General features: G+C 40.3%; 1 protein-coding gene across 10 annotated transcripts in view; it reads left to right on the top strand.

Annotated features, from left to right (window-relative positions):
• The first annotated feature begins 7,722 nt into the window (after positions 1-7,722).
• The window catches only part of SETD2 (SET domain containing 2, histone lysine methyltransferase), a 125,261-nt gene continuing 113,056 nt past the window's right edge, over positions 7,723-19,927 (top strand). For 5 of the 10 annotated variants that reach the window (XR_007404257.1, XR_003140985.3, XR_007404259.1 and 2 more), the window contains exon 1: positions 7,723-7,947. Coding sequence is in view for 3 of the 10 variants with exons in the window: in XM_049098041.1 (XP_048953998.1) it covers positions 7,877-7,947 (71 nt within the window). In the remaining 7 variants the exon portion in view is untranslated. The remainder of the gene's footprint in view (positions 7,948-19,927) is intronic. The other 5 variants (XR_003140981.3, XR_003140982.3, XM_025458317.3 and 2 more) reach the window with 3 other exon arrangements.

Raw genomic sequence — 19,927 nt, forward strand, 5'->3', positions numbered from 1 at the left:
GGATTTTTTTGTTGAGGATTATTCCATCTTTGTTCAAGAAGGAGAACAGCTTGTAACTTTTCCTTTCTTAGCTTACCCTTGATTGTCTGGGTCTGTCTGTCCATCTGTTCATCCTTCCTTTCTTTTTGAGGGAAAATTGACTACTGATTCATTTTTTTAATGGTTTTAGGACCAGACAGGTTTTCCATTTCTCATTGAGTCAGTTTTGCTAATTTTTATTGTCTTAGAAAGTTGTCCAAGTTGATCTAAATTTTCAAATTTGTTGGTATCAAACTGTTCTTTTTAGGTTAATTTTATAATCTTTGTAGTTTCCATGATCCATAATTCTGTCCCTCTTTTCCTTATTTGTATTTTCTTTACATTATTCATTTGTATCTTCTATTTTTTCCCCAGTTTGTCTTAAGTTGGTCAATAGATTTTTTTAAATAAAATAATTGTTGGCTTTGTATATCTTCTCCATTGCATGCTTTCTCTTTCATTAATATTATATTCTGGTCTTTTTATTTATCTCTACTTTAGTTTTTAAGTTTGACATATCATCTGTTAATTTTGTCTTTTTTCCCCCTGTAACATAATTATGTGCATACATGCTTAAATTCCTAATTTCTGGGGCACCTGGTTAGGCTCAGTGGTTGAGTGTATGCCTTTGGCTCAGGTTGTGATCCTAGGGTCCTGGGATCAGAGTCCTGCAACAGGCTCCCCAGGGGGAGCCTGTTTCTCACTCTGCCTATGTCTCTGCCTCTCTCTCTCTGTGTCTCTCATGAATAAATAGGTAAAATTAAAAAAAAAATTCCTAACTTCCCTCTACTTACTGCTTTAGCTATATTCTACAATTTTGGTAGTTATTTCACTATTTTTCTCCAGTTTTATTAAGAAATAATTGATATAAATCACTGTACGAGTTTAAGGCATACAGCATGATGGTTTCATTTACATATATTGTGATTACCACAGTAGGTTCTGCTAACATTCATCTTCTCATATAGATACAAAAAAGGAAAAAATTTTTTCCTAGTCATGAGAATCTAGCATTTACATTTCATTGTTCTTTAGTTCCAATTATTTTGAGACTGACATTATTTTTTTTTCTGACCAAGGAGTTATTTAGAAGCGTGCTTTTGAATATTAAAATGTTGCCCACCCCCCCACCCCCCACCCCCTGGCAGCCTGGGTGGCTCAGCAGTTTAGCACTGCATTCAGTCCAGGGCCTGATCCTGGAGACCTGGGATCGAGTCCCATGTCAGGCTCCCTGCATGGAGCCTGCTTCTCCCTCTGCCTGTGTCTCTGCCTCTCTCTCTCTGTGTTTCTCATGAATAAATAAAATCTTTAATAAATAAATAAAATGTTTCCCCCCTTAGCAATTTCTAACTTAATTGCATATTTGTAAAAAAAATAAATGTTTTGCATATTTGTCAGAGAGCATGACTTATGCATCATCAAATCATCTGAAATTTGTTGAAATTACTACATGCAAAAAAAAAAGAAAGAAAATTACCACATGCACATACATATGGTCCATTTTCATAAATATTCCACAAATGCACATTAGAAGGCTATGAGTGCTGTGTTGAGTGCAACACTTTATATATGTCTATTTTTTTTAAAAGATTTTATTTATTTATTCATTAGAGACAGAGAGAGGCAGAGACACAGGCAGAGAGAGAAGCAGGCTCCATGCAGGAAGCCCAACTTGAGACTCGATCCCAGGACTCCAGGATCATGCCCTGGGCTGAAGGTAGACGCTCAACCACTGAGCCACCCAGGCATCCCTATATATGTCTATTAATTCAATCTTTTAAATTATGTTGTTCATATCTTCTGATTCTTGTATATAAGATCTATCCGTTATTTTGAGGTGTGTTAAAATTTCCACTATAGTGGGAAATTTATACATTTTTCTTATAGTTCTGTCAAATTTTATTTTGTTTTCTGTATTTTAAGGACATGTGATTATGTGCATACATGTTTAGAATTCTGAAGTCCTAGGGATCTGAACTTACCATTATTTAGTAACCTTCTGATGTTACCAGCTTTCTACTGATATATTAGCCTGACATGTTTTTCTATCCTTTTACATTTTTTTATGTTCTTGGTTTTAAGAATGTCTCAAAAATAGTATATGGTTGGATTTTGTTTCCTTGTCTATCTTACATTTTTTTTTAAAACTGGAGACTTTAATTTACACTTACTATAGTTACTGAAATATTTGCATTTATTTTTTACCATATTATTTGTTTTTTTTAAATTTTTATTTATTTATTTTTTTTATGATAGTCACACACACAGAGAGAGAGAGGCAGAGACATAGGCAGAGGGAGAAGCAGGCTCCATGCACCGGGAGCCCAACGTGGGATTTGATCCTGGGTCTCCAGGATCACGCCCTGGGCCAAAGGCAGGCGCCAAACCGCTGTGCCACCCAGGGATCCCTACCATATTATTTGTAATTTCTATTTGTTTCACTATTGCCTTGTCTTTTTTCTATTCCATATGTTGATTTTTTTGTAATTTTATTTTATTTTCTCCTATGAACTTAGAAATTAAAGATCTCTTAGTAGTTACTTGAGATATTTTAACTCGGATACTTAAAATAATAAAGCTTAATCTATATTTTTACCCTCTTCCAAATAATATAAGAATGTTGGAAAATTTAACTCCAGTCATCACTCCATCCTTCCCACTCCAAATTATGATTTTTTAAAAATCCAAGATATTAGTTCTTTCTTGCATTATTTTATTAACCAACAAATTATGTATTAGTACTTTATTACTTTTAGTTTTAACCACCTATTTACCAATTTCTTTGCTCATTGTTCCTTCTTGTATCAGAGAATATTTTCTGTTGGTGGTAAACTCCATATTTTTTTGTCTGAAATGTCTTGAATCAGATAGCCTGGTTCAAATCCTGACTCTACCTTTCCTTAGTCATGTGACTCTAAATAAGTACTTTAACCTCTGGGATCTTTGGTTTATTAATCTGTAAAACGGAGTTTCATCCTTTGCTGGGAGAGCCAAGGCTTGGAAGGAAGATGCAATAAGCAGCTCCTGAGATGAATTGTCTGGAAGGGTGCCAAGATCCAAAACACAACAAAACCAACCCTATAATCACTCCCCTGAGTGTTTGATACTCTCGTAGGGAAGACAAGATTAACACATATTGAAAAGAAATTAATAATATTCCTGCGTACTTGAGGGTTAAGCGTATGGTTCTTTTGAGTCAGCATTTCAAGCCCAATGAAATGTTTGGCTCCTAGTAGATTATGAAGGAGTCCTCACAGAAGACAGGGCTTACCTGGATGTCAGTAGCTTATTAGCTGCTCAATCATCTAGTCTTGACAGAAAAATCCAATGTGAATTCTTTAGAGTTTCTAAAAGAAAAGGCATAAAAAGAAAAGGTTTTCAAAAGAGTAGCAAAGTAAGTATTCATTAAACACCCGGCACATACAGGGCCAAACACTATAAAATACTAAAGACAATAATGCTTCTGCCTACAATGAACTTAGAGTTGGGAAGATAGACTTAAGTAATGAAAGTCAGTTAACAAAGAAGTGTGGAAGAGAAAAGACAACTACAGAGTATATTACTACTCTATAGGAGGGTGCTGACTTGATACAAATAATATGTTATGGGGTTCAATTTGGTCATTGTTTTCTAGATTTTTCTTAACTTGTGTTGAGGTATGCAGATTGAACATGATTAAAAATCAATTGTAATTATACTTTTTTTTCTCTAAGGTATTCCAGAGCCAAAGAGTGTAACAGATTAGTGTAAAACAGTTACAATAACCATTATTCTAAATGATACTACCATTCTTTTGTATATTGATTAAATCTAAAATAGCTTTCAAGTATATTGTGCCACATGTAGCTACATATTTGTAAGGTAGCTAATTTTTTAGTGCATGGCTATTAGTTTACATGTACTAGGTACTTTCTCAGACATTATCACATGTCATGTTTCCTAAATGCTAATATGTTGGTTGGATATATTTCTATCCTACAAAGAAGTAAATACATATTTAAACCACTAGATCCAAGTTTTTCATTTGTAGAGTAATACACACTGTTCTAAAAACTATCTTGTATTTTTAATTAATGGAAAGAAATTCATTTTAGTTAGAATAATTTGTTGGTCTCTTAAAACTAAGCAGTAAATCACCATTAAAAACTGTATATAAACAGCTTTTAAATACCTAAATCATTTATCTTTCTTTTGTTCTTTCTTTCTTTCTTTTGTTTTTTGAGCGTGCACACAAGTGTGAGCGTGAGGAGGAGCAGAGGGAGAAAGAGAATCTTAAGTAGGCTCTGTGACTAATCATGTTTCTATTCTAATGCTAGAACGGACTTGCATGTATTTATGATTTTATGGTTAATATACAGTTATAGCAACAGGCAATTTTGGGTTCCTAGAGACCAAATAAAGAAAAATACATTTTTGGAATATGTAATACAGACCATTGCTCTATTCAAAAGTACACTAGGGGAGAAAAGAACAAATAGCTGTTAAGGATCATTGACAGGTGGGAATACATTCAAGATAGTGTTTAAATAATCAAGTAGATTGAGTAAGTATCTCACAAACTGTTGTGATTTACATGAGTCTTGTACTGGCAAGCTTGAACTTTAAAACATTTGATCCTGATATAACCCAGCCTTGCAGTATATTATTCACGTGTACTCCCAAACTGGCTCTCTGATATATACTTTCATATATCAGCAGATGACTATTAATTCCAGGCTATGGCTGCCAGGAATAGGCCTGACTCTGCCAAGGTGAGAGTTTTTGTGGGAGTATACAATTTTTTTTGTGGGTAGAGATACAATTTCCCACACTGCCCCACTCACGCTCACACTTCCAACGTTGGCCTTGTTGCCACTCTGCCCCCGCTTGGCAAAGCAAGGAACTTTGAGGAGTCCTAGCACTAGAGGCCTAGAGCTTGCTTGTCTCTTCCAAATTGGCATGTCTTGGGCAGCCCAGGTGGCGCAGCGGTTTAGCGGTTTAGTGCTGCCTACAGCCCGGGGCGTGATCCTGGAGACCAGGGATAGAGTCCCACGTCAGGCTCCCTGCATGGAGCCTGCTTCTCCCTCTGCCTGTGTCTCTGCCTCTCTCTCTCTCTCTCATGAATAAATAAATAAATAAATAAAAAATCTTAAAAAAAAAAACACAAAAACAAAAACAAATTGGCATGTCTTGAGGAGTGCAGCCAGTCCTCTGATAATCCTCATGAGGAGAGAAGAAATTTGGTTAAGGAGGAGTGGAATGGGAAGAGGCAAGAGTAAGTGGGTAGGAGTGGCTTTCCCATTCATCTCCAGGTTTGGGTTCAAGGAAGAATGACCATTTCCCTCTTTCCTAGAGCTTTCGCCAGGTTCCCATATGAGGTAGCAGAGCCTTGGCCTGGGTACATTAGAAAAAAGAAAAAAAAAAAAAAGAAAGAAAAAAAAAGATACATCCAGTGGCACTTTAGAGTATCTCACTATTGATTGTATTGCTTTTGTGTGTGTCAGTTCTAGAAACTGTCTTGCCAATATATTACCTTAAAAATGTTTACAAAGAGTAGTTTGGAGATTGTGCTCAAGAGATCAACTCTTCAGCTTTTGGCCTTTTATCTCCCCTAAGGCAAGAGATGCCCGAATCAACTTTGTTTCAAAGTCACTAAAGGCTACTCTGGGGTCCCATGAAATGGGGTGGTGTGGGTCAACAGGAAGCAGTAATGGCAGGAGCAATTATGAAGTTTTTTTATGGTTTTCGGCACTCTAGGTAGGAATGAATGCCTCTTATGTTTCACCTTAAGACTTTCTGACTTCATACACATTTGCAGGAAGCTTATGTAACAAAGTAGGAGACAGCCAATATCCAATAATGCTAAAGACCAAATTATTCCACAGCTTTGCTCAAGAGGCCAGGCCCAAGAATATGTTTGGAGGATGCATTCTCTTTGACTTTAAAATATGTGCACAAGAAACCCTAGTACAATAACGGATGAGGGCATTTAGTAGTATTCAATCTTCCAACTTTCATTTCATGAAAAGTAACCATGCCCAGTGTCACATACTAGAAAGTGGCAGGGCTAGTAGAGACAGCTCTTAACCACTGCTCTAAAATGTCTGATTAACTGCTGACATTTAGTCAAAGTTTAGAGCTTTACAGATATTCTCTCTTTTAATCCTTACAACAGTAAGAGGTCCCATCCACATTACAATGAGAAAAAAAGCACAGAGAAATTATGTAACATTCATGGTCCTTAAAGAAGCCATCAAGGGAGACTTGAACCTAGGGAATCAGATGGGCCCTGTACCTAGATTCTATGCCTAAAGGCAACAGAACCCCCCCCCCCCCGCCAAAAAAAAAAAAAAATCCCCAAATGAAAAACAATGATGATAAAATGCTAATAGACACTGCAGGCGGAGGCATATGTGCATGCACACACGCATATACACTTACAGGATATAAAAAATAGCTAGTAAAGGACGTCTGCTCACTTAGATCACATTTCAGTAATCAGGACACATACTGTCTTGGTTTAGGCTGCTGTAACAGAATACCATGTAGACTGGGTGGCTATAAACAACTGAAATTTATTTCGGACAGTTCTGGAGGCTGGAAATCCGAGAGCAGGGTGCAGGCAAGACTGAGATCTGGTGGGAGAGCTCTTCTGGAGCGTAGCCCGCCCTTTTCTCTAGGTCTCTTCCTCAAAGGGGTCTCTTTTATAAGGGCACTAATCCCATTCAGGAGGGCTCCACCCTCATGACTTAATCACCCTAAGGCCCTACCTTCTAATACCCGGGAGGTAAGGACTTTTAACCTAAACCGGGTGGGTGGGAGGCACACAAACATCCAGGCCGCAACACAGACTAATATGCCACTGTTGGCTGGTAAAATCCTCTTTAAAATTATAGTGACCCCCCCCCCCACCTCCGTCCCCAAGCTGATCCTGTGGACTCCCAGTTTCGAAACGATCAATTGCTATAAACACCTTAAACGTCCTGAGCGTTTAGCAAGAAGGCCTTAGGCATTCTTGTTTCTCCTTCCAAAGATAACTAAAAACCGTAGCCCTTTCGGGTTGTCCTATTTACTCTCACCTCATTTTCGCAGGAGAGGGATTCACAGCCTTCCGACAAGGACGTCTGCTCCCAGGCCTTAGGAGCCCCGCGGAAGGCCGGCGCCCGGCAGCCTGGGGGGGGGGCGGGGGGGGCGGGGCGGGGGCACTAGACCCAGAGGGAGGCGGGGGAGGAGGGGGAGGCGGGGGAGGAGGGGGCGTCCCGGCGGTTCCCCGGCCGGGCCCTGTCTCCGTACCTGCCGAGGGGGGAGAGACAGCGAGGAGTCGAAATAAAGAGGGGCGGCCGCGGCACCTCCGAGCTCCGAGGCCCGGGACGCCGCTGCCCGCCGGGAGGGTAGAGTCCCCGCGGGCTCGGGCCGCTCCCCGACGGCGCCTGCCCGCGGCCCCCGGCCGCCCCGGTGGGCCCGACGGAGGGGTCCCGCGCTCATTGTTCCGGGAGGCGGCGGGCGGACTCGGGCCAGCCGACTCGCCCCCGCCTGGGGTCGCCCCGCAGCTGCGGGAGCGCCGACTGGCGGCGGACGCGCGGCCCGTGCGTGTCCCTTTAAGGGGCCGGGCCTGTGCGGCGGAGGGGCTGGCGGGGTGCGCGTCGCTCCCCGTGTGAGTGTGTGGGGGAGAGAGCGGCGGGCGGGCGGGCGCCGGAGGGAGGGAGGGAGGGAACCAGCGAGCGAGCGAGCGAGCGACGCGGGCCGCCCCTGCCGCCGCCGCCGCCGCCGCCGCGGTCGGACCAGCGGCCTCCTCCCCTCCCCTCCCCTCCCCTCCCCTCCCGCGCGCGTCGCCCTGCCGCGGGGAGGGGGCTCGCGTCGCCGCCTCCAGCCGCTCCCGATGAAGCAGCTGCCGCCGCAGCCACCTCCGAAAATGGGGGATTTCTACGACCCCGAGCACCCGACCCCTGAGTAAGTATCTGCTCCGCGGCTCCCCGCGGCCGCCCTCGGCCCGAGCCCGGAGCCCCGAGGGTGGCGCGTCCTGACGGGCGGCGGCGCGGGCCGGCGCGAGGAGTAACGGGCCCGCGGTGGACTCGCGCGGGCGGCGTGAGGAGCAGGCCCGCGCCGCCGCCGCCGCTTCGCCCGGGCCGCGGCCGGTCGGCGGTTGGGCCCGGCGTTGGCGCGGCCGCTCGCGTCGCAGCGGCGGTTGGGCCGGGCCGGTGGGGGAGGGGCGGCCACGGCCTCCGCCGCCGCCGCCGCGTCCGCACCGACCCGGCCCGCCCGAGGCTCGGCCGGCTCCTCCGGCTCCCCGCGGCCCGCGGAGCCCGCACCGCAGGCGAAGGGGCCGAAGCGGAGGAGCCGCTGGTGTCGGAGTTAGCGAGACGGCACCGGCGAGGGTAGGCCGCGAATCCCCGGGCTCGGGTGGAAGCCCGGCCCGTCGCCCGGCCTGTCGCCCGGCTTCCCGGCGACGGCGGCTCGGACCGGAAGGGCCTAGCGTGCCTCCCTCAGCCCGGGGCCGCGTTGGGTCCGCGCTGCACTCTCGGGTTTGATTTTTTTTTTTTTTTTTTTCTTTTTTCTTTTCTCCTGGAACTCGATCCTGGCCTCGTAGTGCTTCCGGCTTCAGATTCTGCACCTTTGGCACTTCGGTTTTGTAATGGTGGCGAGGTTTGTGTGGCCCCGATGTTGAGGTGACACCGGGTTTGTTTTAACGCCTGAAAATGAAAGCCTTCGGAGGGGCAGACGTTCTCTTCCAGATTGTGGGATTTGCACACTTTCGGACACTACTTCCTTGGTAACAGGAACCTTTTACCCTAAATGGATGACTTTCTACTTCTCATACTTACTTAAAAATCAAGGATCGTTTGAGGATTCTCTAAAGAGACAGCATTCTAGAAAAGTGAAATAGAGTTTTTCCCGGTAGTATTTTTTTCAGCCTTGGACATTTTTTTTTTTTTCTTCTTTCTTTCTTTTTTCTTTTTCTTTTTCTTTTTTTTCTTTTTTCTTTTTTTAACATTTCTGTGGAGAGAGCTGTATCTGCTACTGTATCTGCTACCTCCGAGAGCTTCCACTCCAGAGCCTGGATTCACTTCTTTCTCTATGCCCTCACAAGACTATTGTTTTAAAAAACTATTCTGAAACTCCATTTGCTGGTGTTGGTTGAAGTCTAGACCTACGAATACACGACTCATTTCAAACTTAACGGTTGGTAGGGATTTCAGATGAAACTGTCACTTTTTATGAGCAGAATGATTCCAAGGATTTGCTCTTTTGATACATTTTATCTTAGCTCTGCTAGTGCTCTTTTTTTTTTTTTTTTTTTTTAAGCCCTTTGGCAAAGCTTTTCAACTTGGTCCAGAAATATCTGGATCTTTTTTGATAGTTATCAGATTCAGTTGCAAGACAGAAGGATTCCGTTGGGGTATTGATGGTTGTTTCCGCACACAAAGAGAAATAATTATTCTACCTTTGTAGACAAAACCTGATTCTTATTTTTGATGTAAGTTCTCTCAACATGGCTTTATCCTTTCATAGGTTCTTTGCTTTTAAGTTTACATTACCTTGATTAGATTGTTTTTTATTTACTGCACAATCATCAGTGCAGTTAGAAAGCTCATGTTGTGTAGGGTTTTGATGAGAGACTTGGAGAACCTCAGACAATTCTGTATCCTGATCCAATGAACATTGAACAGTTGTCCTGTACAAAATAACAAGCTAGCCCCCTGGCTGGACTAAGTGCTTGCATATGGTTCTTTTTACCAGGTTGTGTGGTGAAGTCCAGAGCCTTAAGGATCACACTTCTTGGGGAAAACATAATTTTTCATATTGTGGGAAAATGGACTCAGAAGTGCATCTTTGATGGGACGGAGTGGGGAGGAATTAAGAATGCTTGTTTTACACAAGGTCTTGAAGTTATTTCTACTGCTTTTCTGTCACCACTGCTTTGCATTTCTAAGTGACTAAGTTCCAAAGTATGTGTGTGTGTGTTGTGTGTATATTAACCTGCATGGAGTATAGAATTATGAAATATTTTCTGATAATACTGTAAGAACTAGAAGGAATTTAGTAGGCATCCTGGACAACATCACCAGTTTTTCAATGCAGAAACTGAAGCCAAGAGAAATGAAGTGACAGGAGACACTCTGAGGTACTATGTAGATGCTAGTCATTATACTACTGGAGAAGGAAAAGCAGTACAGTGTTTAAAGGATTTAAAGAACTTGGATTTCAGAGTCAGACATCCCAAGGTTTGAACACTAGTTGAACCTTGGACAAGTGTCTTCTTCATCTCTCTAAGCCTGGGTTTTCCAAACATCTTGGAAATAGGGATTATGATGGTAGCAACCTCATAGGGCTTTGGGGGAGGATTGAATGAGAATGGGTGAAAAGCACTTGGCGCAGAATGTAGCATATATAAATGCTTCTAGCTGGAGTCATCAGGGAAAACTTAAGAGGTAGGCTTTTAAGTGAAGCTTGGAAAGATTAGGTGGGCTTGAGAGGGCGACCAGACTGGGGGAAAGAATGACCAAGTGCCCTTTTAGACTTAGGTACTTTGGAATGGTTCTTAGACACATGAAGAAATTGAGGCACGAAACATAAATTCAGTTTGATTGAAGTAACAGTTTGAACCTGATGTTCTGTTTGTCTTGTACTCACTCTTTTAATGAGTCACAGCTGTGAGACCTGGCTTTTTTTTCCTGTGGCATATAGGATTGTGTTTCAGGTGAAAATAGCTGTAATCACCTGAGTATCTGTGCATTAGGTGTCTGCTATTGGGGCCAGGTGTTGAGGACACTGCAAATTAGATCCAGTTAAAGTCTTTAAGGAACTCTTCTAATGAGAGAAGTACTTAACAGCCATAGAAGTGCTGTTCTTGGAACATATGCACGTCTATTTTGTGGCAAACATAGTTGCACTAGAGGTAAGTGGTGTACAAAATAAACAAAATTTGCCCTTCAGGGTGGTACTCCTAGTAATGGGTAGTAATGCATAATATAGAATGTTCAAAGGTACGTGCTTTGAAAAATAGAGCAAGGTAAGGGGGATCCAGAATTTCTGGGGATGATGTGACAATTTAAAATAGACTGAGTGAACCTTTCTGAGAATGATATTTAGACTTACATATAGATATAAAGACTTAAAGGGGAGGGAGTTAGCCATTTTAATATCTGAGGTGAAAGCTTTCCAAGTAGAGGGAATAGTTCCAAGGTGCCGAGGCAGACCTAGTGAATTCTGCCTGTTATGGCTAAAATGGAATGAACAAAAAAGAGCAATAAATAGTAACTTGGGTAGGGATGGGGTGCAGATTTCACAGTGCTTTGTAGAGTCATTATAAGGACCTTGCTCAGAGTTTTCAACAGAGGAATGACATGATACTCTTTTAGCTTCAGAAGGATCACCTTCTGTGCAGGGGAGGACAGAAGAAGCAGGGAGACTTAAAAGGAAATTAACAATCTGGGAGAGAGTTGCTGGTGACTTGTAAAGGTGTTAACCAGGAAATGGTGAGAAATGATTGGATTCTGGATATACACTGAAGAATAAACCAATATGATTTGTTGATAGGTCAAATTGCCATGTAAGAGGAGCCAAGGAGAAGTCCAAGGTTTTTTGTCTGAGTAATTAGAAACGTGGAGTTGCCATCAACCAAGGTAGTAGGTATGACTGTGACAAGAGCAAGTTTGAGAAATAGATTAGGAGTTCAGTTTTAGACATGGTTAAATTTGAGATGCTTGTTAGACATTGAGGTTAAATTGATATCTAATTCAATCCTCTGGAGTTCAGGGGAAAGGTCTGGACTAGAGATATATTTTATGGTCATCTTAGTATTAGAACCACATCACTGGAAGAGATCACCAAGGGAGCCTGTGTAGAAAGAGATAAGGACTTGGGAGTGGTCCCTTTAAATTACAGTATTAAGAGGCTTTTATTATAGTGTGCAGTGTAGGGGTCTTAACATGGATGGTATCCATAAACTTAGAGGGGAAAATAACTTCACTATTCTCTAATTGTAAGTTAGCATTTCTTTTAATTACCAATGTAAATAGCAAACTATAGTACTACTAACAGTAATTGTGATTTTACTATTAGTACAAGTCAAATATTTTTTATAATATGCTGTGCTTGTAGATATCTCAAAATATTATTTATGTGTATCATTACATCAAAATTATAGTACAGAAGAGATCTACCACCACATTGTTAAGCATATGTATTACTGTATCTCACATTTGGTATTTTTGTCCTCGATATAATTGGTCTCATTTGTAATCTTTGTATTTTATGCATTTAAAAATATTAAGCTGAGAAGAAATCCACAGGCTTCATCAGAATGTCAAAAATTTTTTGTCCAAAGTGCGCGCGCGCGCACACACACACGCACACAAAAGTTAAATCCTGGGCTCTGTAGCTAGGGTTTAGAATCTCACCTCTTTTTTACTTAATAGCTTTATGAACCTGAGCAGGTTTTGTAATTACGATGTGCTTTTGTGTCATTATTTATAAAGTGGGGATCATAATAGTATTTTCTGCAAAGAGTTTTATGAGGATTTAAGAATTAGGACCGTGTTAGCTCTTTTATTATTAGTATTGGTTGGAAAGCTGCAGTTAGAAGAGTACAAGGCACCATGATAGGAAAGGCAGTGAATTTGGCCAAAATAAAGTTATTGACTGGGAAAAAATATTTGTACATATTCTAATAAAATATAAAGCAGTGATGTTAGTCGAGTTCTCATAAAATTCTCATAATTCACCTTAGTTACAGTGTATGAAGCCAACTAAGAGAAAATACTGCTGGGAGGGTTTCCTGACTAGAAAGCATAATGGACTATCCTAGTACTTAAGAGAGAGTATACCTTTCCAGTATTCATATTTCTCTTTGCTCTTTTCTAGATTTCAGGCCGAGCATTCCTCTACTGACACATTATGTCTTTAGAAAGGTATCAAGCAACTGTTGATACGTTGTGTTTTACTAAGAAACCTTTAAACTGCCAAGACATACTTTTACATGTAAGATTATCTACCAGTCATACCTACTTAGTTTCCTCAGTGGAACTTTGGTATTCCCAAATCTTTTCTGCCACTTTTTACTGTACTGACTAATTGATTTAATCTATTCCTTTTTTAAAAAATTGAAATGTATTATAGTGTACTCTTTGACAGATTTATAATTTTTCTTGACTTGATAATTGATGGTATTCTGTGAGTATTGTCAGTTTTTGCAGAGAAGCTAGAATAGTCATATGTGAGATGGTAAAGGATGACTAGCCTAGGTTACAGAATCAAAAGGTGACCAGCATCCAGCTTAATTTCTGCTAATTTTTCCAGAGTACTGTAGAGTACCTTATTTTGTAATGCACTAAGAGCTTTTGTAAGGCCCTGAGAGACCATTCATATTAGAAACTGAACCATTACATCTGGAGTCACCAAACATTAGGTTTAGAATCCTTCCTTCCTTTGAGAGAGCCAGGGGTGGGGAGCCAGAGTAGGAGCAGGGGAGGCATTTTATTTTGAAAAAATAACTTGCAGAGAATTTGCAAGAATAGTATAATAGAATGTCCACAATACTATTTATCCACATTAACGACTTAATTGAAATTTTGTCACATTTGGTTTATCTTTCTATATATAAAAAAAATACATCTTTTATTTTTGACTGAATCAAGTTGCAGACATCAACTTTACCCCTTTACCCCTAAATATTTCATAGTATTACCTAAGAGAAGGCATTCTCTTGGATAACCAACGTATAATAATCAAATTCAGGCAATTTAACATTTGTAATGGTACTGTTAACTCTTAGACTGTCATATTTAAATTTTGCCAGTTGTCTCAAAAATGTCCTCTTTTTGGTCTAGGATTACACGTTGCATTTAATTGTGATGTCTCTTAGACCTCTTTAGTCCCTGAGGATAGAGCTTTAAATTCAAGTGTTGGATCATTACTTTACTATTGTCTTTGGATTTACCACAATTGTGATATTTTAAGAATAATAAGTGTCTGGTAGTATGTTTTAAATGGTTTCTTTTTTTAATTACCAAAACAATAAATGCTTATTGCAGAAGGGTAAGATAATGCAGATATTTATAGAATTAAAAGTAATCCACCCTTAACATCTTTTCCCTGCTCTACCTCTCTAAATCCCACATCCAAGAGGGTAACTACTACTAACAATTTAGTGTAGACCTTCCAGAACTTTTCCTTTTTTATTTTTATATAAGTGGAGTCATACTACATATATCATTCTACCTTTTTTCTATAAATTGTGTTCTCTGCATATTTGCATATATATATATATTATATGAGGTACTCATCTTTTTTAACAGACACTATTGAGTTGCTTTATTTTCTTAAGGTGTCTGGTTGTCATGTTAAACAGTTTAAACAGACCTTAGGACATGTGCTGTGTGGAAGGTGTCTCTTTACAAATATGTTTCCACACAGGGTGAGTATATTTGGTAATTTATGATTGTGTTTTCACGATTTTGTTTGGACTTTGACTCCTGTACTTTTTTTTCCTTTTAAAAATATATTGTATATGTATTTATTTCTGTTTGTCCTGTCAGGTGGATTAAGTAGATTTTGTTTTTTTTTTATTTTTAAGATTTTAAGTAATTTCTACACCCAACATGGGGCTTGAACTTACAACCCAGAGATCAAGACTCAATCACATGCTCCATTGACTGAGCCAGTCGGGCACCCTGGATTAAGTAGTTTTTATTCCTGCCCTACTTTGATTAGTTGCTTAGTTATTTTGAAAAGAAAACTCAAGGCATTTAAGTATAGTTTTTTTGAAAATACTTGGTTTGACGCTGGCCGACAAGCTGGCCAAGTGAAAATTCAATAGGTTTGTTGTTTTTCATAATAAGATCTATATTTGGAAGTTTACTTTCATGAATTCAGATGGGAAGCAGTTTACCTTATGTAACTTTTGGTTATTATATGCTAGTAAAATTGTTGTATTTGAGTCTTTTAGGTTTGGAATTCAAGTGTAATGTATTTTTTTAAAAAGGTTTTATTTATTATTTGAGAGAGATAGTGACAGAAATACCAAGAGACAACAGGAGCAGAAGGAGAGGGAAAAGCAGGCTCCCTACCGGGCACAGAGCCCAGTGCTGGACTCCATTTCAGGACCCTGGGGTCATGACCTGAGCTGAAGGCAGATATCCAACCGACTAAGCCACCCAGGCACCACCCCTCAAGTATAATGTATTTTAATTTGATAGTTTTGGGTTTTTTAAATCAAACTTGTGGTTACTTTAGTGTCTTTTCCAGCTAAGTGAATATATTGGTCATTGAGCTGGGAGTTTAAAGTTGGTCTAAATTCTTGTAGATGCTTTTTATTTTAGAGTGCTTTTTCTGTCAGATGCTAACATCTCACAAGTGAAAAATATCCTTGGGATGGTGTGGGAGTTGATAGGAGTGTGATCATGTTGGCAGGCTGCTGGGAGGTCTGCATACTGGGAGCATTGCTTATGGGCTTGCAAGATCCTGGAGCAAGTGGTGGTTTCTGACAGTAGCTCTTCCTGCTGCCCACTTCCTACCATATGCATTTAAATCGTCTCTTTGGGAAGGGTTGGTTGCATAGTAATCACCAATATTTGCTTCATGATTAGCTCACGGAGTAACTTGTACTTTGAGTCTTTGATATTTGGCCTCTTAGTGAATAGTTATTAATTACATACTGTCTACTTTAGTAGGCAGATGATGTCAAGCTTAAAATTTTTATGAATTTTGTGTGAATGTAAAGTAGAGCTAACATTGTTTTTCATAAATTATGTATTTGGCTGCAGGGCGCCCCCCCCCCCTTTTTTTTTTAAAGATTTTATTTATTCATGAGAGACAGAGAGGCAGAGACACAGGCAGAGAAAGAAGCAGGCTCCATGCAGGGAGCCCAATGTGGGACTCGATCCCGGGACTCCAGGATCACGCCCTGGGCCGAAGGCAGGCGCCCAACTGCTGAGCCACCCAGGCGTCCCTGCAGACCCTTTTTATGGAAGTCCATTTATTCTGATCCTGGAGCACACACAGATTTTCTAAACTTACTTGGTTAAAGATCTACCTCTTCCATTATTTTATATCTGTATCAACTCTAAAACACAAGCTACACGTTTTATGGTACTGCTTTTTTTTTTTTTTAAGATTTTATTTATTTGCTTATGAGAGATAGACACAGACAGAGGGAGAAGCGCTGCCTTATGGTACTGCTTCTGTGCTAAAAATTAACTATAGAGAGATGTTTTATTGTACCTCAACAAAATTCGTTTTGTTAGAAATAGGTGAATATGTACTACTGAAGTTTTCACCAAGACAACCTTAGCAGGTACACTCTTTAGGTTAAATTTACCATGTCCATTAAGAAATAAAAACCAGTTGCCGGAATCATGAAAAATATAGTCTTTCTGGCATATTGATAGCAATTTGTCTAAGAAAGTAATGTTAATAACTGAATATCAACACATTGAAACAATGGTAGTTAAATATAAAATCGTTCTCCCCATTTATAATGTTGTTTATGTCATTAGACAGACTACCAAGAAATACTTGATGTCCATCTATCTTTCTTTGACTACTTTTCTTATTTATTAGAGAAGATAATGATAGTGTTAGAAGATAAAAAATTGGGACAGGAATTGGAACCTGGCTGTGATAGGACATTTTTTTTTTGTCTGTGCATATGATAGCTGTAAAATTTGTTACCTCTGTGCTTTTGTGAAATGTACCTGTTGCTTAAAACTTTTATTTCCATCATTACTATTTTTCCACATTATTATTTTATATGATATATTTGCATGCATGTGTATTTTTATAATTCTCCAACTTCTAAGATCCCTTAGGTGGTTACTAATATGACGTATTGAAGAATGGCTAACCATTTCCTTGGACCCTGTCTGTCTGAGCATTTATCCATCATCATCTTGCACCATTTAAACTTGTTTGGTTCTATATATTGCTAGGACCTAAGGGATTTTGTCCCATGTACTAGCAAATCCAAGGAACACGATGAATATTTTATAGAGCCTTATTCTTTTAGATGGAGGAATCCCAGTCACTAGCAGTTGGGTACATAGTAGTATGTGCTTAAGAAATGTTTAAGTTGACTTGATCCTTCTTAACTGTCATTTTGATTTTTTGATAGTGAATAGCAGCATTAATAATTATTGGCATCTATCATAAGACATTCTTAAATATTACATTAGGATAGAGAAAGAGAATTGAGTGATATGAATTGGGCTAATGAATGTGATTGGTGCTGAGAAAAGTTTTTATGCTTCTTCTGTTGGTCCTTCTGGAGACAAACTGAAGAAAATTGGAGACCTCATAATGGTGGTCTGAGAGAGAACATGAGTGCTTCCTAAGGTAGGAAGTATTTTGTGCTAGACCAGTTTTCCCCCAGTGCTAGACCAGTTTTTAGTTGCTTTGTATTTGTGTTTTTTCCAGAATCCTCTTTAAATTATACCTGTTCACCCTTGTTAATTGTCTTTCTGTTCAGATCCTTCAATCAGTAGCTTCATTTATCTCTTTATGGATATTAAGGGCCAAAAGGAAGTAAGGCAAATACAGATGCAGTGGTAAATCAAGGGATGTTTGGAGGTATACCATAAGGCTGTGACACTGAAAAATGGTAGAAAACTTGATATTCTAAAATTGAGGCTTTTGTTCTCTAGGTAGCTGATGCTTTTTATACCTAGGAAACGTAAAAAAACTTACATGCTAAACCTTAAACTCTATGAAGCAATTATAAAATTATATTCAAAGTTTTTTTTTTTCATAATCAAAACTTTTAAACCTGATGTTAAGAAAAACTAGCTGAATTGAACTTTTGACTAATCAATTAACATTTGTTGAATTCCTACCTTGTGATAAGGATACAGAAGTAAGTACAGGGAGCTATAGCAGGGGCACTTATCCCAGACTGGTGGAGTAGAGGGGTGGGGAGTCAGGGAGGGCTGCCCGGAGGATGTATACTTAGGCTAAAAGAATGGGAGTTAGGCAGAAAGGGTGGATGGAGGATACTCAAGGGCCACACTGAAGGGTAGGGTACATAGGGAAAATTGTCCCTATGTCCATTTCCAGTTAGATTCCCCTGTATTTGCTCCAGTGTGAATTGCTGAGCAGCATAAGACTTATTTCATGGAGGAAGGCCTTATTACTTTACCTAATGACTTCTCATTCCTGTGGCTTCCCACTTTCTTTCCTCTCAATCATTACCATGGTTTACCATGGCTGTGATTTATAGGGAATGGAAGATAGTGCCTCTGATTTTATGAATAAGGGAGGAAAAGAAGACCCAGAGAAGTTCAAGCTATGCTCACTAGCTAGTTTAGTGACAGTACCACAACCTGAGCCAAGGGTCTTTTGAGTACCCAATTTGTGAAAGACTGCCTTTTAAAAAAAAAAAAAAAAAGTGGGGTGGGGGTGGGGCAGAGGAAGAGAATCTCAAGTAGGCCCCATGCCCAGCATGGAGCCCTAGGAGGAGCTCTTTTTCATGACCCTGAGATCATGACCTGAGCTGAAATCAAGAGGCAGGCACTTAACCAACTGAGCCACTCGAGTGGCCCAGGACTAACTTTTTAATGATACTAAGGAATAACATGATAGCTGCCATTTATAATCAGCTGGATTCCTGTATTCTGAGTTAACTTGTTTTCCTAGGGATCTTCTGGATTAGTTTTGAGTTGCTTACAATAGTTTAATTTGGAGGATGCAGAGAAAACTCTTTTCTCTGACTTTGCATATATGTATGCTAGAGGATTAGATGGCTGAACATCATTGCAGCAAAAGCTACCCTGGATGTGTGGAGCATCCAGATCTGCTCCTTTGGCCAGATACCTTAAATAGTCTGAAATCTTCATTGGAAATGAACTTCTAGGAATTTTTGATCCCATATGAGACTCCAGCCTCGGTTTGTTGTCATTCCATATATTAAGGAAAACCAGGAGAGGTACATAGGTAGATAACTTGCCTTTTGTTAGGAGGGCTAATGTTTATTTTTGCTTTAATTCATGTCCTGCATAAAATTGCATTGCTGCTTGTGTTCCTTCTGTCTTACTGGTTCATGTTCTGTCCACATGATGAAGTAGTTCTAGTTCAAGGGTTCTAATCCTGGATTTTGGACAAATGGACAGAGCTCACAAGTAATAATGAACATAATGTGTGAGAGCATAAGATGCCAGAGACATCACTCCTCCATACTGATACTAGGGAATCAAAGTAGTTGTAGATTAATAGGAAAGGCTATGTAATCATGGTTACTTTGAAATAAACTTGTACCTAACTTGCTTGGATGTCTGTAGATATTTTTCCTATTTGAATTGTTTGGGAAATGAGATCATTATTGCTCTAACTTGTTCTAAGTTGAACATCAAGACCCTAACTTAATGATTCTCTGATTCGGAAATTTATATTACTCAATGTTAATTTATTTTGTATTTTATTTTAAGTTTTTTTTTTTTAAAGATTTATTTACTTATTTATGATAGAGAAAGAGAGAGAGAGAGAGAGAGAGAGAGAGAGAGAGAGAGGCAGAGACACAGGAGGAGGGAGAAGCAGGCTCCATGCCTGGAGCCCGACGTGGGATTCGATCCCGGGACTCCAGGATCGTGCCCTGGGCCAAAGGCAGGCGCCAAACCGCTGAGCCACCCAGGGATCCCCTCAATGTTAATTTAAAAACCAATGCTTGAGGGTGCCTGGGTGGCTCAGTTGCTTAAGCATAAGACTCGATTTTGATTCAGGTCATGATCTCAGGGTCATCAGAATTGAGCCCTGTGTCTGGCTTGCACTGGGCATGGAACCTGCTTAAGATTCTTCCCCTACTTCTTCCTCAAGCTCCTGTCTCAGAAAACAACAACCAACAACAATGCTTAAGTCTTGGAGATGAATAGTAAAAAATAAACAAATAAAATGGGTTGGTTAACTATGGCCTACAGGCCAAATCTGACTGACCACCTGTTTTGTA

This window comes from Canis lupus, chromosome 20, assembly GCF_003254725.2.
Source record: "Canis lupus dingo isolate Sandy chromosome 20, ASM325472v2, whole genome shotgun sequence".
Classification (NCBI taxonomy): Eukaryota; Metazoa; Chordata; class Mammalia; order Carnivora; family Canidae; genus Canis; species Canis lupus.